Raw genomic sequence first — 25616 nt, 5'->3', positions numbered from 1 at the left:
GTATAAAGAGAGACTGGCAAGCAGTGCATGAGACCAAGGTGGTGCAAGGTGCAAAGGGCCACACCACCTTTCACTCTGCCTCACTCGCTTGCTAGCTGTTGTCTGAGAACCATGGAGAACGGCAACTCCTCTGGGGGACTCAGCCCTCTTCTTTTTCTCCTCTTCTTCCTCTTCCCTGGGGTCACCTCAGCACCTACCAGAGAACCGTAAGCTGCTGCTTGATGTTGGGGAGGGGGTCTTTTTCTTCTTTGTTTCCCACACAGGTGGTTTTTGTGGTTTCTCCCTAAAACGCAGCCTTAAGTCTTTCCTTGCAAACCAGAAATTCCGACTACACATATCTAACTTATGCAATTCATCGCAACACTGATACAGTGGTGATGGCTGCTTCTTTAGATAGCTTTTAAAAGAGTAGACAGATTTGGGAAGGACTTGGTACTGTAAAGCCTACATTTTCAGGTGGAGTATTTTTGAATGCTAGGTGTTGGAAGCAGATGTGAAGAAAGAGTAATTGCCTTCACTCCCTGCTTGTCTGCTTTCTAGAGATATTGCCTTCTGATGGGCTGCCCTTGAGTGATGCAGTAGTCAGGCTTTCAGGGAACATTCTTCAGAGCCTGTAAAAGTTATGTTGTTCTGGTTTATACCAGCTAGTTTGAAAAAACTGCCTTTTTAAATTGTAATTCAGGAGATTCTGGAATTGTATTCCAAAGGGTGATGTTTACAAAGGGTTTTTATATAGGTAACAGCCTGGCTTGCCCATCCACGATGGCCTGACTAGCAGGGTCTTTCCCATGATTGCATTTAATCTGGTTTACGCTACACTTGTGCAAGGAGAGGAGCTTTTCTTATTCTTTCATTGTTACTATGGCCCCATTCCCACTTACAAATAAATCGCTGTGCGATCCAAATCAATGGATCAATTCAGCAGTGGAGCATGGTTCCCACTACATTTGCCACAATCGCATTTTCTCACACTACTTTTGCCCGATCCACTTTTTCCCTCTAAAATAATCCACTTGTGGTTTCCATTCATGAATGAATCACTTCAAAATGATTCAGTCCCAGCTGGCCAAAGAGGAAATTTAAATCGATTCCGATCTGCATGTGGTTTTCATTTGCGCAAATTCAATTTATTGAAAAAGAACCGGAAAAAATCAGCATTAAAAAGACACAGGTTAAATAGGTCTAGCGCACACACACACACACACACACATCGCTTCAGTGATTCGGATTAAGCGGTAACCAGGGTCATTTGAACCAGTTCAAACTGATTCACGATCCAATTTAAAAGACAGTGGGAATGAGGCCTGAGAACTACAATTCTCCATGAAATGAAATTCTTTGGAACTTTGGGGGGAAACTGTTTATGCCATCCTGGATTTTGTGATAGCAGGAGATATTAAAATTGAGCACAGCCAAATGTAAAACCTGCATGTTTCGGGGAAAGATTTCAAAGAGCAGAGAAAATGCCATGATTAGAAAAGAATCAAGATGAATGAGAACTTCTGAAATCAAATGTTGAAGAAACAACTCTAGATTCTCACAAGAATGAAAAATAGGAGAAACCTGGAAGCTTTCTGAGGAACTGAGATTTCAAAACGACATGGATAAAAATGGAAAGGAAAGACATGCAGGATGTAGCAGGGGGAAATGAGGGCACTGCTGCCTCAAATAAGAATTGTGCTCTATTAAATGAAATTCTCTTTCAGGCCCAGTACACATGGATGGCGAAATGGCGGTCTAGGCAGCTCCTTTTTTGCAGCATCATAAAGGCTGTGATGCAGCCCCATATGCCACTTCTGCCAAGAAGTGACTGGCACCTGCCATGTGGATGGGTGCGTGCACTTGTGACATCACTAGGGCTGGGCGCATCTGGACGCCCAGCCCTATCGAGCCCTAATATCACCACAAAGTACCAGTGTGTACCGGGCCTCATTCTCCACATTTCTAGCATTGAGTCATTGAGACATTAAAAAATATTTGTGTTTTCTGGGAAAGGGCTTGGGGACAATCCAGCAGACTTACAACATCACAACACTAGGGAGATACTAAAAGTGACATCAAGGCTGAGATCATTAGCCGCATAAAAGAGCTGAAAAGAAAGTCATTTGGACTGGGGGAAGTTAGTTTCCAACAGAAAAATCATATGCACTTATTTTGTCACACATTTGCATCTTGTGGGACAGATTTTGCCCATTTTGAAGAGCTACCAAAACTTATCTAAGCTGTTTTCCCAGAACAAAAATGGTGTAAGTGTCCAAACAATTAATTCCTCTCTTTTGATTGCATCTTGGAAAGAAACAGGGGGCAACAAGTCCTGTTTCTGTTTTGCCATGTTGTTTTTCCCTTTTTTTTCACTCAGTGTGAAATAACAGTGAAACTGCTAAAGAGAATGCTAAAGAGGATGAATAAGAAAACAACTACCTCAGGTCGATTATGTTAGATATCATTAATACACGCATACACATGGCTGTGCACATGCATTGTAATTCCCTCACGTCACATATGAAATCCTCTAACTGGTGCCCCCTTTCCTTCCCAGACAATACCTGGTTCTGGTTCCTTTCCTAATCCACACAGAGACTACAGAGAAGGTCTGTGTCCACCTGAGCCACCTGAACGAGACTGTGATGCTGAGCATCACACTGGAATATGGACCAGAGAACAGAAGCCTGATCAGAGACGTGGTTTCACAGCAAGATGTGTTCCGGTGCATCCACTTCCAAGTGAGTGTCTTGCTTTTTCATTTTCCAGATTCTTAACACAATCATTGTGTTTGTTATGTAAAATATTAACATTTGCTCATGCATTTGTTACCCCATGTGAGCTTTTCTTTAAAGCATATTTAAGCATAATAAAAATTAAAAGCTTTGATTATTAGAATTAACAAAGAAATCTTTCTCAGGTTCTATAGTCTATAGTCAGATTCTATGGTAAAAAGGGAAAAAATTCTTTGTTCAACGTGATTAAAAAAAAGAATTCACACACACACACACACACACACACACACACGCCAACCTTCCTGCCACTGCTATAGATATTGGTGTTGGGTGTCTTCAAGTCATTTCCAATTTGTGGTGACTCTAAGGAGCTTATCTCATGGTGTTTTAATTCAGTTTACCTCTATCCGGTTTAAACCTTAATTCAGGCAGCATCCTGATCTTATCAGACAGTTTTTGCCACCTAATTTGCCGCCCGAATACATCCCGGGTCCATTCCTGCTTCCAGAACCTCTCCTCCAGCTCTTTTTGGATCCGGGAATTTTCCGGCTTGAGAAAATGGCTGACTGAGTGCTCCTGGAAGTGAGGATAGACCTGGGCTGTATTCAGGAAGCAAATTAGATGGCAAAAACCATCTGATGTCTCCCGAATTAAGGTTTAAACTGGAGAGAGGTCAGCTGAATTAAAAAGCTACAGGATAACCTCCAAAGTTGAACCCATCACAGGTTTTGGACCTGAGAATGTGGGACTGGCCCAAGGTCACCCAGTGAGTTTCCATGGCTGAGCAGAGAATGTCTCATAATAATAATATTACAACTTGGGGTCATCTTCCAAAGGTGAATGGCATGAGATTCAGGAAAGACAAAAGGAAATACTTCTTCATACATTGCATAGTTAAACAATGGGACTCAGTGTCAGAAGATGGTGGTCAAGCTGGATGGCTTTAATGGTGAATTGATACCTTCATAGGGGACAGATCCTGCTACCAGGCAGGATGGTTATATCTCACCTCTAATATCAGAGGCAGGATGTCTGTGTATATCAGCTACTAGTGAACACAATGTAGAAAAATTGACTGGTGTGGAAGAACTGTGATCTCCTTGTGGCTGTAGAAAATACTTAGGGATTCTCACACCAGTCCTGACTTGCTGGATATTAAGCTAATGCAATACTACATTTAAACCCTTGGTAATAATGACTGGTGATTGTGTATCAATGGAAACTATCTAAGGGTGCTGCTGCCCTCGTGCTTTTCCCTTCTCCAGCTTCCCAAATGGAGCAGTGCATCAGAAGTATTTCTCACTGTTGTAGTGAAAGGGCTGACACACAAGTTCAGAAGCCGAAAAACAGTACTGGTCAAAAACCGTGAGAGCCTGGTCTTTGTCCAGACAGACAAGCCTGTCTACAAGCCTGCACAGAAAGGTAAGCAAGTGCAGGAAATAAATAATTCCTGATAGAGTCCACCTAAATTTTTTAGATACCTCAGAACCTAGCTAAACCCAGGTCAGTGGTTGAGGGCTCTTCCTTTGTCATTTCCTCTTCCCGTCCAGTAAGACAGTGGTTCCCAATATTTGGTTCTCCAGATGTTATGAACTTCAGCTCACAGAATTCCTGACTGTTGACCAAGCTGGCTGGGGTTTCCAGGAATTGAATTTCAAAACATCTGGGACCAAAGTTTGAGAATCACTGAAGTAAAGTATGGACTGATGTCTATGAGAATGGTTCTGACAATATGTGTGAGACAAACCTGTGAGATGAATCTGTGTGAGCCCTAGTGGCGCAGTGGTTAAATGCCTGTACTGCAGCCACTCACTCAAAACCACAAGGTTGCGAGTTCAATACCAGCAAAAGGGCTCAAGCTTGACTCAGGCTTCCATCCTTCTGAGGTCGCTAAAATGAATACCCAGATTGTTGGGGGCAATTAGCTTACAGTTGTAAACTGCTTAGACCAAGGGTCAGCAACCCCTGGCCCGCAGGCCGGATGCGGCCCGCGGAGGTGGCAGGACTGGCCCCAGCCCGGTCCTGCCGCCACCGCCGCCGCTGCCGCCTCCTCCTCCACCTCCTCCTCTGCCCCAGGCCGCGCAGCCCTCCTCCTCCACCACCACGCGGAGGAGGAAGAGGAGGGCTGCGCGGCCTGGGGCAGAGGAGGCAAAGTGGGAACCAGGACAAATGTAGGAGAAAATTTTCAAATGTAGGGCACATTTTTTAAAATGGAGGACATGCAAAAAATTGATGATTTTTTTAAAAAAAATCATATAAATGCATGTTTCTTAGGCATGATCAAAATGGAGGACATTTGGCATTATTCCTAGACAGATGGCAGAAATGTGCTTCCCTTTCTGGCCAAAAACCAGAAGAGGAGGAAGAGTGGAAGAAGCAGAGGAGGAGGAAGAGGAAAAGAAGAAAAGGAGGAAGAAGAGGAGAAGGAAGAGGGGGAAAGGAGGAGGAGGAAGAAGAGGAAGTAGAGAGAAAGAAAAAGGGGAGGAAGAGGGGAAGGATGAGGTGGAGACGATGAGGTGGAGAAGAAGAGGAGGAGGAAGAAGAAGGGGAGGAAGAGGAGGAGGAGAGTAAGAAGAGGAGGAAGAAGAAGAGGAAGAAGAGGAGGAGGAGAGGAGGCAGAAGAAGAGGAGGAGGAGGAGAAAGAAGAGGATCGCCGGTGGCCCCAGCGCCCTTTCCTGGCCTCTGTGGAGGCTTGGGCCTTCACAGTGGCTGGGAAGGAGGGTGCAGAGCGCCTGCGATCGCGGCGATCACCGGCAGCCCCCGCACCCTTTCCCGGCCTCTGTGGAGGCTTGGGCCTTCAGAGAGGCCGGGAAGGAGGCAGCAGAGCCAGGCCGCCTCCCTCGCCGGCGGAGGAGGTGACAAGGCAGCGGAAAAGGGCCTCACCGAGGCGAGACCCTTTCCCGCTGTCAGGCCGCTTCCCTCGCCGGCGGAGGAGGCCAAGCAGGGAACGGGCCTTGCTGAGGCGAGGCTCCTTTCCCTGCCTGGCATCCGTCACGGGGGGTGTCCCAGGGGCGGGGCCAAACAGGGGTGGGACCGTGGGGACCCGCCCCAAACCGGGAAAGTCCCACCCCCAGACGGGATATGGCAACCCTATCCCTGGGTTTTCCCCTGGGAGGATGCTCAGGGACAGAACAGCCCGGAGGGGCCCCCAGTAGGAGAGAAGAACCCAATTGGATTTGACTTCTTTTGTGTGTATCAACCCAGTGTGGTCCATACCCCTTGCACTACCCCATCCGGCGACTGTTCAAGGCTATTTCTTTCTAGGGCACCAACTCCTTGGCTATGACCTGCTCCTTCAACTCCTTTTAATTAGAGATGCTCTGGAGTAAACAAGAGTCTCCTGCATTAAAGGATGTGGTCTCCCAACCACCCATGCAGGCATGCACTTTCATGGAGCTGCCAAGCAAGGTACACTAACATGATTTCCCCTTTTGCTTTCTCAGTTCAGTTTCGAATCGTTTCCCTAAATGAAAGTTTCTATCCCTTGGATGAGAAGGTATGTTTCATGATTGCATCATAGTTGTTTATGGAACAATTCAGCTTTGGTCCTACTTTTTCAGGGCATACTAAGTTTTGGGGCCTGGATGGGTAATCTTGCATGCAGACTGTTCTGTTAATAAGTTACTTAATGCAATAAAGGAGTGCTGCTGCTACTGCTGAGGTGAAAACAGCGGGGTGTGTGTATGAATGTATTGTGTGTGCATCATGTATAACAAGGATGGGAAACTGTGTGTGTGTGTGTGTGTGTGTGTGTGTGCAGGGGACACCACACCCACTGGGCTGCATTAGCACATCAAGCACACCAGAGGTGGGGGCATCTCTTTTCCATGTTTGGTTTCAGCCAATTTAACAGCTGAAATCCAAATGGGTGGCAGTAATAGAGAGGGGGAAAGCAAACCACACATCTGCAGGTGGTTTGGCACAGTTTTCAGGTGAGAAACTGGCCCAAAATCTGACTTTTATTTTTAAAATGAGGAATTCAGGAAGGCCCTCGAGACTTTTAGAGCTGCAAAAGGGGGAAAGGGGGATCCTACTCCTGCTGTACAAGGCCAAGGAAAAATTAGGGTGAATGTAGGACACATTGTAAGTACGCAATTCTGTATGCATATTTATTGGATATTTACATTATATATATTTATCACTTACATTGTGCACCTTTTTTATTTGCATTTACTGTCTACACAGCACTTTCCAAAAGTGTCAGGTCCCTTATATCTTCCAGTCTTCCCAGACGTCTTTCAAAAACAGAGACACACAAAGCCCCCCCCCTTGCACACCAGAAAGAGAGGCTTGTCACCCCCTGCAATACATTTTCCTCCTATCTGTATGATTCCTGCCTCAGTGGCACAGAAAATGGGATGGAGAGGACATTCCATCCCCTTTGCAAATGTGTCCACATGTGCAGTGTTTTCTTTTCCAGATTGCAGTGTTGCTGGTTAGGTGTGAAAGACCTACAAAATCAGCCCTTCCACTGAAGCTGGACAAAAACACACACACATACACACAGACACGGGCTCCTAATTGTCATGGGATAGATATGGGAGTACCATGAGTCCCATATTGGGAGAAAAGCAGGGTATAAATTAACTAATTTAAAAAATAAGAATACAATAATAAAACACAGCACAATACAGTAATAAAAAATAAAATAATGACATATCAATATTGATAGAGCCCTCCCCCTGACCACCATCTTGAGGGGGAGAGACCAGGCCTGGCATGGCAAGGCTAAGAGCCCTCCCCCCCCCCCCGCCCACCATCTTGAGGGGGAGAGACCAGGCCTGGCCTGGCAAGACTAAGAGCCCTCCCCCCAACCACCATCTTGAGGGGGAGAGACCAGGCCTTGCAATTTTTTGTATTGTAATGCAATTTTTACTGTACACCGCTATGATCATTGTGGAATAGCAGTCTATAAATAAAACTTTATTATTATTATTATTATTATTATTATTACCATCACAGACCAGCATAACCAAACATAAGAGATTTTACCATAAAATATGAGTCATATAAAACAGTGTGTCATAAAATGCAATAAATATTGAAAATGCCCTTTTAATAATAGTACTATTAAAACTAATTACAAATAATCCCTCATGTTAATATAGAAAACACCCCTGTCTTTCTGGGGGTGTTTAGGAGTGGAGGGGGGAAGGATGACTTCAACTGACTTCAGCTGATCGTGACATACTTTCTCTCCTTTTTGGTCTTCACAGTTCCCTTTGGTTTACGTCCAGGTAAGTGGACAATTCCCTCCATGCTGCACAATAGTAGCAAATAATGTGATTTCTACATGTACAGGGGTACTACTGTTGTTGGTATTGTGAGTTCTAATCCCAGCAGTCCAACATGCCATTAAATCCAATGTGTCAACTATTACTTTTATACGCATTATTTCAATCAGAACTAAGATACCTGTTTCTAACCCTCTTTTCCAATACAATTCCCAGGCAGGTAGGCACTTCAGACAGCAGCTTTAGGGAACCATTCAGTGTGACTAGGGTTGCCATTTGTCCTGGAAGACCTGGGAAATCCCACATGAAAGGGACTAAAAAATGTCCCAGCCCAAATGTAACCCCCAAATTTCTCCTTCATTGCAAGCCAATGGGTAGGTTCAAATTCAGCAGTGGCAATGAAGCAGGAAACCATGCAAGAGGTCAGCCAATGGTGGGAGCCTCATCCCTCCCTGAAGGCTCTGGTTGCTACTGCACAGGTGTAGCATTGCCACCTTATTCTTCCATGTCCTCCACACTTTCCCTGACAGGCCCAGAAGGCAGGAAGGAAAGAAAGAAAGCAAAGATGGCCTTGTGTGGTGTGATGATTGTGTTGGTGGCTTGAACATAGGGATGGGCAACACCGTGGGATTTCACTTCCAAACACCCTTGAGAGTAATGGGAGTCCTTTTACTCACTGGGGCTGCTTGGAAGTTCTCCCTCTCTTCAGCCAGATGGAAAAGAAGAAAAAAAGAGCTCTTTACTTGGTACTGATACTGGGGTTGAAACATAATGGTAGAAAAAGTGCAATTATTAATTTGTTTAATTGGAATAATCAGAATGCAAAATTATTATCATCAATACATGCAAATTAGATACCTGGATATGAGAGACTGGAATATGATGACCTTAAGTATGACAGAACGAAGTTCTCCAGCTTTAAGCTCAATTCTGATAAATGTCAGCAACTGGATGAATGCCCCCCCCTTCCCCCAGCATCTAAATATCACAGTCTTGCTTTGACTAGTTCAGGTTCAAGTTCAGATTCATTGTAGATGGGTCTGCAATAGCCTTCCCCATGTTGTGGAGTCAAAGACACTTGTTAAGTTACCAGATTCAGTGAAACTTTTCTCCAGTGAAAAGGGCCAACTGATAAAACAGCAACACACCAGAGCCAAATGTTCCTCTTACATGATGCTTCTGAAGATTTTGCTTTTTCAAAATGGTTTGGAATTGTTTTTTAAAAAAAAGTCCCAAGTTTTCAGGACAATGGCTCTTTGTTGTGTTCTAGCCCTGAAACCATTTAAATCTGTGAATAGCATACCAGATGTGAAGTGAGAAATTCTCAGCTCATTATCAGCCCATGTTGGAGGACATACAGTGCCAGCATCAGTAATTCCATGTAATATTCTGTACAGGCTGTCTCACAGAAAATCATAAACCTGACTGTAAGATGGAAGCATCACTGTGCGAACATGCAGAATAACTTGTCAAGAACGCCAGTGTGCAGTACCCCAAGATACAGGAATGGGGCTTTCCTACAGCTGAAAATCCCAGTGGTGTAACCCTGTTGTCCATTACGAGAGATGAGGGTGCTCTAACACTGACTAACTCATTGCAGACAACACAATGCAAAGCTTTTAATAATAGCAGTGCTTAAGCTGGACAGGAATCACAGCTTGTTGAATGCTGATGACTGATTCCTGAACATTGTGCTTTTGGAGGCTATCTCCATCTTTGCTTTTAAGATGAATGGCATGCAGTCATGTTATTTTTTCACTCTCAGGACCCCAAGAGAAACCACTTATTCCAGTGGAGAGATGTAGAGCTTGAGAGGGGCATCTCCCAGCTCTCTTTTCCTCTTGCTTCTGAGCCCATGGAAGGGACTTATACCGTGGTAGTAGAGAAAACCAGCGGGAAGAAAGTTGAACGTGCCTTTACTGTGAAGGAATATGGTAAGGACCAAGCTCTCTTCTGCTTGATAATCAGAAGACAAGGACACAAAGGAGAAACTTCTTGTCTGTGGACTGTCTAGTTCTCAGCAGGGTTGTCACTTTCAAGGTACATTTGGGGATGCTGTGCATGGACAACAACAGCAATTTGCACTAAACTGCCTGGGACATTTTATTGAGCTAGGCAGATATAGATATAAACTGAGGATTATATTGTTTTGAGTGCTATTAGTGGAATGGTGGGTTAAAATATTTTAATAATTGTAATATTAAGAATTAATGATGGCAGGGACATCCTCTTTGTGGATTCGGTTGCCTTTGCAATAAAACATTGAGGACTTAACCTGGTGCATTTTTGTTATTATTAAAGCAGTCATTGGAGCAGTCCAGGAACTGTTAAGAGACCTTAGAATAAATGGTTCCAGTTCAGTGAAATAAAGCTGCTCTGTTCCTAACTAGCTTAATCTAGGTCGGAGCTCGCATTTTTGAAAACTTGGTGATGTAGAAAGTTCCTTGCATGTAAACATCTGGCACATGAGGAAGGAAGATTCTACCTTGCCTGGTTCCCTGACAAGCTCATTTTTTTCTCACCTCAGCAGAACCATTTAAAAATGCAGTAACAAATAGCCATTTTGTGCCCTGGGCTACTACAGAACCTAGCCATGCTTGTGAACTGTGTTCTCCCTCAGTATCAGAGGGTAGATGGTGGCCAGGAACAACTTCTGTCTTTTTGTAAACTGTGCTACTGCTTTGAAGGGAAGGTGCTAAAAGGAGACAGAGGGGCAAGTCCAGTCATCTGAGTAGGCGATGAGGAGACATGCTCAAAACAGTAAGAACTTAGAAGAGTTACTTTTTTGAACTACTATGCCCTAGTCTGCTATCCCAGCTCAGCCATGAGCGACACACACTCAGCCTCAGAGGATGGCAATGGCAAAGCCGCTCTGAAGAAACTTGCCAAGAAAAACCCATGAGAGATTCGCCTTAGGATTGGAGTTTAGCTACAGAATTGGTAGAACTGTTTCCTTTCAGATTGTAAATTGAGGATTATTAAAATGCTGCTGTATGGTTGGTTGGTTTTTTTTTAATTGCTCTGCTTAGACTCATGGAATACAACCCTAACAAACCAGAGCAAGTGACATTGTTGTTCATGTAACTTTGTTCGTAGAGGATTGTCATCTCACTTCAACAAGTAATTGACTCCCTCTGTGTATAATCGCTGCCCAGATGGGAGCAGGAAGGATTTAGTATTTCTCACATCATTTGGAGAGACTGGTATGATTGCTTTCTTTCACAAAGCTGCTCTTTCTTTCCTCTCTGCTAGTATTACCCAAATTTGAAGTTTTGGTGAAGGTGCCCAAAATCATAACAATTATGGCTAAAGAGATTGATGTCACCGTCTGTGGAAGGTAAGTGAAAATAGCCTGCTTTTCCTTTCTTAGGGGCGAAGCAGGCTGCCTCTTTGCGTCAGCTTGACAGTGGCATCTGAACATGATGTTTAAATACTGCACACTCTGACACTGCCCTGGTAGCTGTTTTGGGAGCGTATCCAGGACAGACTAACATAAAGGTCTATGGTAGACAATATTATGCCATATAAACAAATCCATATTAATGCTATTCCATACTTTTACTTAATTATTTTCAAATAATTGTTGTTTTGTTTTTGCTGACTTTGTTATCCCGAAATATCTCACTTTCTGAACAATTTCAAAGCTGATTTTCTTGGTTAGGTCTCCCCTTTCTAATTCATCCACATTTATCATGAGGATCTTCGTTTTATCAATATTTATTTTAAAGCCTGCTTATTTATCATATTGATTTTTTTCCCAGTAATGTTCCAATTCCATTTAGAATGCCTTCCATTATTATAACCAAATCATCTGCAAATGCTTTGAGTTTAAATTCTTCCTTTCTAACTTTAATTCATCTTCTTCATTCTTTATCAATGAATTTAAGGTCCCATACAGACAGGCCAAAATAAAGCCGCTTCGGGTCACTTTAGAGGTATGCTGTTTAAATGATGCATGTGTCATAAGAGTCTGGAAGCTGCGTCAAAGCCACGATCCAGTCCTAAGGACTGGAGCACAGCTTTGGCACAGCTTTCGGACTCTTAAGGACTCATGCATCATTTAAACAGCATACCTCCAAAGTGACCCGAAGCGGCTTTATTTTGGCAGTCTGTATGGGGCCAAAAATTTCCAAAGCCAAAATGAATAATAGTGATGAAAGAGGACATCCTTTAGTCCTTTTTTCAGTTTTTGTAAATTCAGTTGTAGTTCCATTTATCACGAATGTTGCTTTTTGATTAGAATAAATTGCTCACACCCAGCTTAGAATATTTTCTCCAAAATCAATTTCTCACGTCACCTTTAGCAATAACGACCAGTTTAAGTTATCAAAGGCCTTCTCTGCAGGTAAGGAAAAATATGACACCTTTTATTTCATTGTTATAATTTAAATATTCAGTTATGTTTAAAACCATTCTAATAGTATCCCTTATCTATCTTTTTGGCAAAAAGCCATTTTGGTCTTTATGTGTGTTTTTTGTTTGTTTGTTTTGATGTACTGGGAAATTCTTAATAAAACCATTTTAGAGAAAGAGAAAGGAGGAGGAGGAGAAGACATGGAAAGGAAAGGTTTTAGCACTGACCAGTGTGATCAGTTTAAAGTAGATATTGGGAACTTTAGGTGGAGGGGGAAAAACTCAGGCAGAGGGTAAAACAGAAAAATGCTCACCTCCACAATTGTGACATACATCATCAGTGACACTACCTAAAAATGCAACTGAATGAACCACAAAGATTGAAGCACATTTGCCTTTTGGAATTCAGTATATGTCCAAAAGTAACAGGATGCTGAAAACCTTCTTCCTTTCTGTTGGGAAGAAAACGTTGAATTTATTGATGGAAATTACTTAGAATTACACCTGGACAAAAGAAATGTCACATGGGTATCCAAACCAGAATGGGTAAGTACAGTAACCAGAGCCATGACAACCCATCATACATGTCTGGTGTAGAAGACTTCTTAAGTGTATTTATAAACTGTTTGCACAGCTTGAATGTATTAGGGGAACTAAATCTTTATTATCCTTAGACAATAATGAACCAGAAAGGCACTCTTACTAACTTACCTGTTTAACTCCTGTTATGGCTCTCTTTGGCTGCTACAGATATACCTATGGAAAACCTGTCCCTGGTCTGGTGGAAATCCATGTTTGTCGGGAACATGAACCTAATGTTATGACCATGTACTTATCTAGAAGAGAGTGTCCTGTGGACGATAGCATATGTTTGGAATTCAGTGGAAAGGTGAGTCCCAAAAAGGAAGCTGAAGTAAGATTAAAGGGTGGACTTTCTGATAGCATTATTCTTGGCCAGTAATTATATTTGGGCAAGGCCAATTCCTGGTGCAGTCTGGGTAAAAATCACCCAGTTATAGCCAACAAACACAGCAGCGTATAAAATCAACACTCCTGCCCAGTTATTGGTATTAGCAGTGCCCTGACCATTTTTCACAATTAAAAGAAAACCATCACAGACGGTTTATTCACCCTAAAGTTCTGGAGGCTTTTATCTTAACTTCTGATAACACACACATACTTCTCTCAGCTTCAAAGTCTGTTTCACAGCTCCAAACCTAGTCCACACACAGCAATAAACACCATACTGCTGTTTTGGGCATAACCCTCAACCAGCCAAACATTCCAACTACTGGTTTTTGTTTTGTTTTGTTTTGGTTTTTTGGAGGGGGACTCTGTGGACATGTTCTAGTAGAGTTTATTCCTGATGTTTCATCAGCATCTGTGGCTGACATCTGCAGAGAATGCAGGCCTAGAAGAGAGCTGGATATGTGTGTGTGTGTGTGTGTGTGTGTGTGTGTATTGTGTCCCTTCACATCTCTAAGAACCTTATCACACTAGCGAACTCCCGCTGAGAAACGGGATTTAAAGTAGATTTAATTTTTTAAAAAAACAACCCGCAGGCTTAAAAAAGGTTCTTAGAGATGTTCTTCCACCTCTTCTCTCCCTGCCAGTCCTCCCTCAGTTCTTTCTTAGAAGGAAGCTAGATTAGATTAGAACCCAGAGCAACCTTCCTATTTTAGAGCCTGTACACATGGGCCAAAGGACCCTTGCTCCTTCCCAGTCTCACATCATTCCATCCAGATGATGCAGGCCATTAGTCCCAGGCCAGGATCAGCCAGACCAGGCATGGTTTTGTTAGATCTGTCCCAATCCTGGCCTTAACCCAGTGTAAAAAGAGTGTTTGCCACAGAATTTCTAGGAAACTCCACAGTGATAGCCGGCAGATCTGACAGCCCAGTTTTGCCCATGCCTGCCTCCACCATTATGTCTGCTGAAAAGCCCCCTGCCATGGCATGTAACATCTGATGGGGCACCTAGCCATGTGGGTGTAGCAAAGCACCCCATTTTCAACTTTACGGGCCACAACAGAAGTCTTCTCAGAGAAACAGTGGCAGAGCAGTATCAGGTCCATGGTGTGGCGGTGTATGTGCATGTAAACAACCACCTGTTGTGAAGGCTTTCATGGGGGTTTTGGGCTATGTGGCCATGTTCTAAAAGAGTTGCTTCTTCACATTTTTCCAGTATCTGTGGCTGGCATCTTCAGAGAATGCTTGCCTGGAAAAGAGTTGGGTATATATATATACTGTGTGACTTGGGAAGGCAGGAATGATTTGCATGTGTATTGTTCTGTTGCTAATGGCAGGCCTCAGGGTGGGAGGGTATGCAAAGGAGGATTAGTGTCTGCTTGATTAGTGCTCATTGTCTGCTGGGAGATTTCTCACTTGCATTTGTTGAGTCTTCATCTTGCTATTTTTCAGGACTGGTAGCCAAACCTTGTTAACTTTAAGGGTTTCTTCTTTCCGGTTGAAATTATCCAGATGTTTGTGGATTTCAATGGCTTCCCTGTGCATCCTGACATAGTAGTGGTTGGCATGGTCCAGAACTTCAGTGTTTTCAAACAGTATTTTATGCCCAGGATGGTTTGTGGCATGTTCTGCTACTGCTGATTTTTCTGGCTGGCCCAGTCTGCAATGTCTCTCGTGTTCCTTGATTCTTGTTTGCACACTGCGTTTGGTGGTCCCTGTGTAGACTTGTTCACAGCTGCATGGTATGCGGTAAACTCCTGCGGCTGTGAGAGAGTCTCTCTGGTCCTTGGCTGAGTGAAGCATTTGCTGGATTATCTTTGTAAACCATTTGAAGGTTGTGCTTCCTCACCAATTTGCCTATTCTGTCTGTGACTCCTTTGATGTATGGTAAAAATACCTTCCCTTTTGGGTGGCTGCTTGTCTTCACTCCTCTGGGCCTGGCAGTCCTTCTGATGGGCTGGTTATTCCAGCTCAGAACTGTACACATGCAAATCACTCCTGCCTTTCCAGTCACACAATATATATATATATATATACACACACACACACACCCCTTCTAGAACATGGCTACATAGCCCGAAAAGCCCACAAAAAACTATAACTACCTGTTGCTGCATGAGCCACATGGATTGACCTGGGTCAGGACCCAAGACAGACTTGTATGGGTTTGGCACTTGCTGTAATGTACAGGAAGGAACAGACTACTGCCTGGTTTAAAATATTTCATTCATTTATTCACTCATTCAATCATATTCATATTCATTCAGTCAGTTATTTTACCAAGGAAGTGTTAAGAAGTACTGAATGGCGAGATCCAGCACTCTTTATGGAAATGCCACACAGCTATCTCTCAGCCAGTTAGCATTCCCAAGATGAAGAGGAAAAACCAGAGTGGGGAGTGAGAGGCTCTCCAGACCGACACTTTGGGCTGGCTTTAGAATGGAGATTCTATAATAAAGTCTTTAGCTAGTGTCTCAAAGCCACTAGTGTCTTTGTTCCTTAATCAGCCTCTCTTACCATTGCACACACCATCACAGCTCATTTCTGTCTTAGAGCAATCCTAAGGTGAATTGATTACAGGTTAACTTTGTAAAAAAAATTCCTCAACCTTTTCCCAGGTCAAATGTAGTAATACATCAAATTCTGTAAGAGAGGCATGTAAAAAGAGGAGAAAATGTGTAAAATAAAGTATTCTGACGGCTTCTGAATTAGTCCATTTTGCCTGAAATGGAGAGTCTATGTCACAATAACTGCTCAACTACTGTCTGCATTTAACTTGAGGAAACCTGAACTGTGGAGTTTCCTGCAAAGAATTTAACAATTTCCAAAGAAGGTTTAGCGATCAATATACACTTAGTCCTCCATGTTTGTGGCTTTGACTTTTGCAGATGTGATTTTTTTGTAGTTTTGATCAGTATGATCTCTAGGAATCTCTAGGTCCTCCAGTGCAACTCTGCCAGAAGTTGACCATACAGTTGTGCTGGGGAACCTAGAAGTTTCTAGAGAAAACACTTCTCTAGGCATTTGTAGGTCCTCCTCCATGATTCTATTATCAGTTTCTGGCAGATGCTGACTATAGAGTTGCACTGAAGGACATCAAAATGGTGTGTTTTATGACATGAAAGCCTGTATACTACCATTTTGAGGCTGGTGTGCTTCAGCTCTTTCAAAGGCGACATGATGGTAGAATGATTGAGAAGCTTGGTTCATGAAGAGAAAACGATAAACACTAAAACCTGTTGAATGGACAACCTGCTACTCTCTGGTTTCCTATTCAGGCAGATGAGCATGGCTGTTTCTCTAAAGTTGTGAAAACAGGTGCATTTCAGCTGAGGCGGTATGGATTTCAGAAGACCATCAAGGTGGAAGGAAAGATCACTGAAGAAGGCACAGGTATGCTTCAGCCAAGCTTGCAGGGGAAGACATGACTGTATGGATAAAGAAGAACTCTAGTGATGCTACTGGATGCTACTGATGACTCACTTTGGTTTGTTTTCTATCTGTGTATGTTTTTGATAGGGGTTGAATTAACAGGTCAAGGTTCCACAAATATTACCGAAATTCTCAGCAAAATTATCTTTGAAAGTGTGGACACCTATTACAAGCCTGGAATCGCTTTTTCTGGACAAGTAAGACAATCTTGTTTCTACTCTTGTGCATGATCCACAGCTGGGGAAGATTATTCATTCCTTGCATGAAAATCACAGTAGACAAGGTTGTTGTCTTTTTCAGCTGTTAGTCTAATATGCTGTACCCCTCTCAGATGCCACTTCTTCAGTATTGTTGCTGGAGCTGCATCTCTCAACTCACCCCTACTTTCTATCCAAAGTATTCTCCTGCAAGGCCAGCCTGCAATGTCCCTGTTCACATTAAACTGACTTATTGTGTGTACTGGTTTTTCTGTTTTTAGGTGAAGCTAGTGGATGGTATCGATAGGCCGATTGCCAATAAAAGCATCCAGATTTTCACAGGCTTTATTGCACGTGAAGACACCCCAGTGTATATAACCAATGACCAGGGGCGTGCACAGTTTTCCATAGATACCACTAACTTCAGAGATAGTCCTCTTACGATCATGGTAAGTGTTTGTTTGATCTGGAGGCTAAATACAGTGATATGGGGGATTATGTATGTGTGTGTTTTGTGCCTTCAAGTCAGTTCCTCCCTAAAGCGAGTCTATCACAGGGTTTTCTTGGCAAAGTTTGTTCAGAAGAGGTTTACCATTGCCTTTCTCTGAGGCTGAGAGCATGTGAATTTGCCTAGGGTCACCCAGTGAGTTTCATGGCTGAGCGGGAATCACATCCTGGTCTCCAGAGTTGTAGCCCAACACTCAGACCCACTACACCATGCTGGCTGTCTCTGTGAGGGATTGGCAGGCTTTAAAAATATTGCTGTATTTCTTTTTCTTTTGCATTTCACTTCCATCAACACCACTGTATCTGCCACTTTCTGTCTCACTGTTCCTGAATCCAAAAATACTCAGCAGAAAATCTTTTGGTAGTAGAGAAATGGCCATCATCATCTCATAGAACTATGCAAATGATAGCAGTGTAGGTTGTTTCTTATTCATTCTTGACCCCTTTTGCCTTCAGCCCTGCTCAGGACAATAATGTTCATGCTTTTCTCCTCCATGGGTGGTCTGGTGGCGTTTAGGCATGCAGCGCGCATAAACCTGACATTAAATACAAGCAGCCATGGTGCCACCATGGCTGCTTATATCAAGAAAGGCATGGATGGCTTCCTACAAAAGGAGCGTACCAGTGCCATTCCAATATGCAGTTTTCCAAACACAGTCTCTTACCTTCTTCTTCTTCCTTCTCAGTATGCTGGAAAAGCAGTTCTAGTGCAGAATAGAGTGACAGACTCAAATAAATGTGGGGATATGTTTTGAACTTGAGCATACTAATCAGTAGCATCCCAGCCCAGGGTGTCACCTAGTGTGGGGGAGAAGTGCTTCGGAGGGGGGGGGGCTGCAACAAGCAGGGCCAAAAGGGCACACACTCGTCCTCCCTAGCTGGTGCTGCACTACTCATGAGTAAAGCAGCACCAGGCAGGGAGGTAGGGTGCTCTGGGCCCTCTTCTTCCCTCCGCGGCAATGTATTATTCACAGGTAAAGCGACGATAGACAGGGAGGTGGGGGGCTACTTGCACAAGTGTCACCCCTCTTCTAGGGTGTCATCTGGTGCACTCCGCACCTCCCACATCCCCCATAGTGATGCCATTGATGCTAATTAAATGTTCCTAATTAAATGTTCTAGTTATCTGAGCTTCTCTGACTTTCTTCTTTTTCACCAGGCATTAACCAAATTGGAGGTACCATGTTCTGAAATGAGCTGGATTTATCCCCATCACCTTACTGCACATCATGTAGCCTTACCTTTTTATTCACTAAGTCAAAGCTATGTCCATGTCGAGTCCATTTTGGGAACATTAAACTGTGGACACCCTCAGCCCATTCAAGTACACTATGTTCTGAATCCAGGTGTCATGGAAGAGAAAACTGTCTTTTACTATTTAGTAAGTCTGAACAGAGTACTGTTGTTCTTCTCTGTGAAGAAGCAAGACTCGTGGGTTGTTAACAAAACACCATTATTCATTAAATTATAGATACAGTACAACATTTACAAAGGTATATGGATGGAACTTTCTCTTGAGGTGGTTTCTTCCTGTAGCAACTGTCACTTGTCTCAGTCAGTGTTCATTAACACCAAAAAACAAACAGAACAAATCTTAAAGTAATATTTTTTGTTACATTAATTTAATCAAATTGCTGCAGTTTGTATTATTTTATGGTATTTCAGAAATTATTTGTAATTTATAATTTTAGATACTAGTAATGTCAGGTACATAATTCTGTGATGTATATATTTTGGCTTGTTGTTTATCTCGGATTGGCCTTTTTAGTCATCAACGCGCTTGTAGAAAGCACGGGATGAGGCCTTCCTGAAGTACATTTGTTGTACTTCTGTGTAACCCGCTTTGATCTGCAAAGGAAAAGTGGGCTATAAATAAACAGTTTATTATTATTATTATTTATCTTCGTTCATGAAGTAAAGCCAGAGATATTTAGGCTTGTGATCTTAGGTAATCTAGTTATTTTAAGTAACTTGTGAAGAATCCTGCTAAATGATTCCTGATAAGACAGCATGTGTCAACATGTCAAGACTCAGGACAGCCTATTAAGAATTCATTAGCCACTCAGAATCTTTACCTTCATTGCAAAGGCTAAATAAGAAGTAGTCTGGTTTTAAATACAACAGGTGCCCACACTGTGTGAGAAGGTCACCCAAATGCTTTTCTTTTCCCCAGCCCAGCTTCACTATGAGAAATTACCAGGGCTTGAAAGAAAAATGTTTGGCGGGGAGGGGCAGTGGTCCATAGATAAGGGAAAGGTCCAGCTCCTCTCATCTGCACAGCTCTTTTGGATGCTAATATTAGACCCACCGCCTACAGTTTAAAAGTAAATGGCTATGAACTAAACACATGCTTACAAAACAGAGCTATGATTTTTACCTCTAGCCTATCCCTCAATATAAGAACTTCTCTTCTGATGGAGTTTAGCTTTGGAATGCCCTCCCAAAGCTATGTCTATTGGCCCATCGCTGTTTACTTTCCAATAATGGCTAAACCTGTCCTCTTCCAATGGTTGTTTGGGAATACTCCTCTGTAAAAATGAGATCTCATCATACCTCTTCTAAATCTGAGCAGGAGATTCTTGCAGATTAATCTTCTATTGGTGGCTTCCTCTCCCCTCTTAGGGGGATGTTTGCTCTAGGTTGGAGTACTTTGCTGTCCTGATGACCAACTTTCAACCTAAACAGGATGAATAAATATGTTAATTTTTTTTAATTGAAAAAAAAAACAATCTTTACATCTCAATTGTATTTCAAAATATGGTTTTTCAAGTTTCTTTCCCTTTCTTAAACTACAGTAGAATTTCAGCCTAAAATTGAGGTCAGGGATTACAAATTATATTATAGTATCTGGAAAATGGTTTGGAGAAAGTGCCTAAGATTCATAATGCTTGGCATATTAGTGTAACCAGGCATTCTCCTTTGCTGCTTCGTATCCACTACCAGAAGTTGTTATCTTTCCATGCAGGTGATGTCTAAAGGACGCATTGTACAAGAAGGGACCCACATTCTGCCTATCAACCATGGAGAAGGTATAACTTCCTAAATCATTCACTCTCCACTTCAGTTTTCCCTCTTCGTCTTGGGAGTGCTAACTGGCTGAGAGATAGTTGTGTGGCATTTTCATAAAGAGTCTTGCCATTCAGTACTTCCCAACACTTGCTTGGTTGAATAAGTGAATGAATGAATGAATGAATGAAATCAATATTCTAAATCAGGCAGTAGTTTGTTCCTTCCTGTACATCTGCAAATACCTCCTCACCTCTTCCATGTTCAGTCATGAACTTTTCTTGGGCATAGTCTCTGATGTTTCTGTTACACTGCTAAGGGAAGGCAGATAGGACAAATTTCTGAGGCTGGAAAAAGGAAATACAACCAAGAATTTTGGCTTCCAGTTTTGTATGAACTATTTCAGCATCCCCTCCTTCCCCAACAGTCACATTGTCTCAGGAAATGAAACAGAGCCAGAAGTATCACAATGGAAATAACTGACTCTGTTTCCCTCTTGTCCTTTCTTCCTCACCCTCTCTTTCTATATTTTCTGTATTTCCCAGCAAAGGGGGTGTTTCTTCTGAATCTTGTTGTGGATGTTCAAAGTGCTCCTTTGGCCCACTTGCTTGTATACACTGTTTTGAGCAACAGAGAAGTTGTTGCTCATTCAGCAGATTTCACCGTTGAAAATTGCTTTTCGAACAAGGTAAAGCATGCTTCCAGCTGAGGCATTTATTGTACTATTTGTCTTGCTCCATTCATAGAATTTTGTGAGGGTCCAAATCTTGTACATTCCTATGGTTAACTCCCCTTGTTCTAAAAAGTCGCATTTCTCCTTGTCATCCTCTTATAATTGTAGGGCATCAGTAAAAGGCAAAAGATTTATACAATTTGAAGAGAAACCAGATATAACACCATACTATAATACTATAACATCTGGGGCAATGGGGAGGAATTAACATTCATAGAAAGGAAAAATGTGTCCTTCAGACCATAGACTATTCCACTAGGAAGAGCCTAGTGTAGAATTCAAGCAACCTCAAAACAAATTGGAATGAGTAAATCTGGCACTGGCTACAACCAGAAATACCTAAAAAGCTGTACTGCAATAACTCACGTTTCTCTAGACCAGTGGTTCTCAACCTTCATCATGCTGCGACCTTTTAATACAGTTCCTCATGTTGTGGTGAGCCCAACCATAAAATTATTTTCATTGCTACTTCATAACTGTAATGAAATAGCAGTTGGTTCAATGGTCTTAGGTGAACCATGTGAAAGGGTTGTTCGACCTCCAAAGGGGCCACAACCCATAGGTTGAGAACCACTTCTCTAGACTCAGTGGTGGGTTACAAACCGCCACTTTGCGGCAGTCTCCCGGCACTGCTGTTTGCTCTGTGAGGGAGCCGCAGCAGCCAAACCGCGCGGCTCCCGCGCGGAGAAAAAAAGAAGCTCCAAAATGGAGATTCTTCTCGCGTTGCAGTTATGACGCCGCGAGGTGCCAATGGCACCCTCGCGATGTCATAAGCGCCGCACGATGTGCGGCCGTGTGGAACGGCCACCGCCATTTGTTATGGACAGAGTCCGTAACAGGAGTAGGGGCCTCTAGAAGAGACGCCCTCTTTTTAAACTGGGACGTCCTGGGGACGTCCCAAATGGCGGTATGTAACCCGCCAGTGTTTCCCAAACTTTAGTCCTCCAGATGTTCTGCACTTCAACTTCCAGAATTCCTGACAGTTGGCCAAGATGGTTGAGGCTTCTGGGAGTTAAAGTCTATTAAAATACCTGTAGGACCCAAGTTTCGGAACCACTGCTCTAGACTAATCTGGAAGTGCCCTTGTTATCTCACTTCCAATGAAAATCAAAGTGAAGTCAGAATGTTTAGCCGGAATGTTTTCAGTGTTTTAACTGGAAACATAGGCCTGAATCCTATTGATAGTCCCATTCAGAATCAAGTACTATAAAGTGAAACATCGTTTGTGTAAATACTATTGATTTAGTGGGTCTACTCTAGAGGGTATTAACAGTCTGTTTCAGACCATAGAACTAAGTACAAAGTGCAATCAGTTTTCATTTGCACACGTCAGTATGTTTCAGACACACCTGCAATCAGTCACCTTGTCACCAGACAGAACACATTACAGAACACACTCCTACTGGCTAGAAAAGAACGATAATGCCTAGCTGACAACCGAAGCCTGGAATCCAAACTCCAGGATATATTATCGCCTTATGTGTTGTGCTGTTGTTAATATGAATAAACTTCACAGAGGTTATTTTATTTTTACAGGTAAAATTACATTTCTCGGACACTGAAGGCCTCCCCTCCAGTGCTACTCATCTCCACCTTTCAGCTTCACAAGGTTCCCTTTGTGCCATCCAAGCAGTTGACAAGAGTGCGTTCCTTTTAAAGCCTGAAGCTGAGGTTTCACCAGAGACTGTGAGTCCAAACTACATTGAGTGTTGTTAGAATAACATCTATCATTGTCTTATGGTGCTTCTGGATTCATCCTCCTTCAATAGTCAGATAAGGACATTGTTCCCTTGGAGGAAGGAGGCCTTGCTTCCGGGAACAAGACTGCCTTGCTCTAGAGGAACAGGAGCAATTTTCTCTTAAGGGAGGAAGGGGGATGCATGAACCAAGGGGGTGGGAACTCCAAGGAAGGAGAAAGAGGGTTGTAGGGACATTACATTGCTCTAGGCTTCCACTCTTCTTTAAAAACAACCATCTGTGGCTATATTTACACATTCATTAGCTTCCCCCTCACTCAGTAAGCCTTGAGAGACAGTTGTGAATGATCTGTGGGGGGCAAATGCTGTGATTCAATGACACTGCAGGCATTAACAAGAGCCACTCATGACCTCTGCAGATGCAGAGTTTGGAAGACTGCTTCTTTCCAGGGGTGGGTGAGAGCTACTGTGTTGGAGACTGCAATGTGTGAAAACACTCCAGGTTGTGGTCCAAAAAGTCATTATTCAAGATGCTGGATTCCATCCGCCTAAAACTGAGAGCCAGCATGGGGTAGTAATTTGAACATTGCACTATGATGCTCTGGAAACCAGGGTTCAAATCCTCCATCAGGACCAGACACCCACAGGATGACTTTGGGTAAATCAGGCTCTCTCAGAATCAGAAGCAAACTCTCTTTAACTAAATCTTGACAAGAAAACTCTGTGGACCCTATCTCATGGGGTTAAAAGAGCAGCTTACCTTTCCTGAATTCAGTGCTAATTTGGGAGGCATCTGGTTTCCATCACACATAAATCACCATCGAATTGCCACCCAGGTCCATCCCATATGCAGCCCGGGTCATCTAAGCCACTTCAGTGGCCATTTTTAGAAGTCGGAAGCTTCCGTTTTCAAAAAAGGGCCATGGAAGTGGCTTAGATTACCCGGGCTGCAATTGGAACAGAACCAGGTAGTGATCTGGTGGTGGTTTATGTGTGATGGGAACCAGATGCCTCCTGAATTTGCATTGAATTTGGGAAGTAACCCCATGCAATAGAGTCCTGTGATAGGCTCACCCTTAGGTTGCCATAAGTCAGAAATGACTTGAAGGCATTCAACAACAATAACAAAATATGTTTAGCATTTTGGGCAGCTCATTTCAAGTCAAGACAGAAACCTAGTGTGCTATTGCAGCTTCCAGAATCTGTAGTAATCTATTAGGTGTGGTCTTAAACAGAAACTTTACCAAGCTCTGCAGACATATCTTTCATCTTCCTTCCTTTGGGGGATTGCTTACTTTTTCCTAAAGTGTCCTTATATATACTTCCTGAAATTCTAGCTCAAGTATTACAATATGTCATCCAATAACATGCAAAATCCATCAAACAGTGAGCCCATACAGACAGGTCAAAATAAAGCTGTTTTGAGTCATTTTGGAGGTATGCTGGTTAAATGATGCATGCGTCCTAAGAGGCTAGAAGCCGCGCCAAAGCCACGCTCCAATCCTAAGCAGCTTCTGGCCCCTTAAAATGCGTGTGTCATTTAAACAGCATACCTCCAAAGTGACTCGAAGCAGGTTTAATTTGGCCTCTCTGTACGAGCCCAGTGATACTTTATTGGGCCAACCAAAATACGTGTTGCAAGCTTTTGACACTCTTCTGGTTTCTTCATCAGGAAAGGTGTTAAAAACCATAGCGGAGGTGAAAAAATTGAAGATGTTATTTGTACTCCTACACATACACATCTGTCTGTGTTCTGGCATGCTTCTATCTTTGGCAGACTGCCCTAATTGCAACCCAGAACACCACCTCTCTCCTTGAGAAAGCAATTGTTGGGCACAAAGGATGCCAGTACAGGAGCATTTTCTGCATTCCTAATCATCACTGCTTTACTTACAGGTTTATAATTTGCTCCCTGTGAAGGACCTCAAAGGCTATCAGTATGAGAGTCACCTTTTGGATGAACCAAATCCTAATCCCTGTGTGCCCATTCAAAATGCATATAGTAGTGGCTTCCCCTTTCTACCTTTTCCTGCTGCATCTTATGAAGGAGACACCTATAATATTTTCAAGGTAAGCACCAAGTAGTCACTGAGTGTGTGCCTAGTGGAACTCACATGATTGTGACAAGTGTGTGTTTATTTGGGGGGGGGGAGACCACTGTTATAGAGATCCCATTTGACATACTTGAATAAATGCCTGTTACATATGGGTCAGAATCCACGTTGCTCTCAGAGCTTATCAGTGACTTGGATGAAAGAATAGAGGGCATTCTTGTCAAATTTGCAGATGACACCAAATTAGGAGGAGTGGCTAATACCCCAGACAGAGGATCAAAATTCAAACTGACCTCAAGAAAGTAGAAAGCTGGGCCAAAACTAACAAAATGAATTTCAGCATGGAGAAATGTAAGATACTGCACTTAGGCTGGAAAAATGAAATGCATAGATATCGGACGGGGGACACCTGGCTTAACAAGACTCCATGTGAAAGGAATCTAGGAGTCCTGGTAGACCCTAGTAGACCACAAATTACACATGAGTCAACAGTGTGTTACAGCAGCTAAAAAGGCCAATATAATTCTAGGCTGCATCAATAGAAGTATAGTGTCCAAGGGAAGTAATAGTGCCACTCCATTCTCTTTGGTCAGGCCTCACCTGGAATGCTGTATTTAGTTCTGGGCACTACAATTCAAAAAGAATGTTGACAAGCTGAAACATGTTCAGAAAAGGGTGATCAAAATGGTGGAGGGTATGGAAACCATAAAGCCCTATG

At 42.9% G+C, this 25616-nt stretch overlaps 1 protein-coding gene across 3 annotated transcripts in view; it reads left to right on the top strand.

The window, feature by feature from the left end:
- Positions 1 to 16: 16 nt before the first annotated feature.
- LOC121922336 (alpha-2-macroglobulin-like) overlaps positions 17 to 25616 on the top strand; it is a 72826-nt gene continuing 47226 nt past the window's right edge. For 2 of the 3 annotated variants that reach the window (XR_006102137.1, XM_042451631.1), the window contains exons 1-16: positions 17 to 206; positions 2540 to 2723; positions 3983 to 4139; positions 6161 to 6213; positions 7934 to 7954; positions 9717 to 9885; positions 11204 to 11288; positions 13055 to 13193; positions 16551 to 16665; positions 16792 to 16901; positions 17183 to 17350; positions 18568 to 18789; positions 20374 to 20437; positions 20960 to 21102; positions 22684 to 22833; positions 24741 to 24914. Coding sequence is in view for 2 of the 3 variants with exons in the window: in XM_042451631.1 (XP_042307565.1) it covers positions 28 to 206; positions 2540 to 2723; positions 3983 to 4139; positions 6161 to 6213; positions 7934 to 7954; positions 9717 to 9885; positions 11204 to 11288; positions 13055 to 13193; positions 16551 to 16665; positions 16792 to 16901; positions 17183 to 17350; positions 18568 to 18789; positions 20374 to 20437; positions 20960 to 21102; positions 22684 to 22833; positions 24741 to 24914 (2133 nt within the window). In the remaining variant the exon portion in view is untranslated. The remainder of the gene's footprint in view (positions 207 to 2539; positions 2724 to 3982; positions 4140 to 6160; positions 6214 to 7933; positions 7955 to 9716; positions 9886 to 11203; positions 11289 to 13054; positions 13194 to 16550; positions 16666 to 16791; positions 16902 to 17182; positions 17351 to 18567; positions 18790 to 20373; positions 20438 to 20959; positions 21103 to 22683; positions 22834 to 24740; positions 24915 to 25616) is intronic. The other variant, XM_042451630.1, reaches the window with a different exon arrangement.

Source organism: Sceloporus undulatus, chromosome 2, assembly GCF_019175285.1.
Source record: "Sceloporus undulatus isolate JIND9_A2432 ecotype Alabama chromosome 2, SceUnd_v1.1, whole genome shotgun sequence".
NCBI classification, from domain to species: domain Eukaryota; kingdom Metazoa; phylum Chordata; class Lepidosauria; order Squamata; family Phrynosomatidae; genus Sceloporus; species Sceloporus undulatus.
The sequence above is the reverse complement of the archived record's forward strand: the minus strand, read 5'-3'. Positions and strand labels throughout refer to the sequence as shown.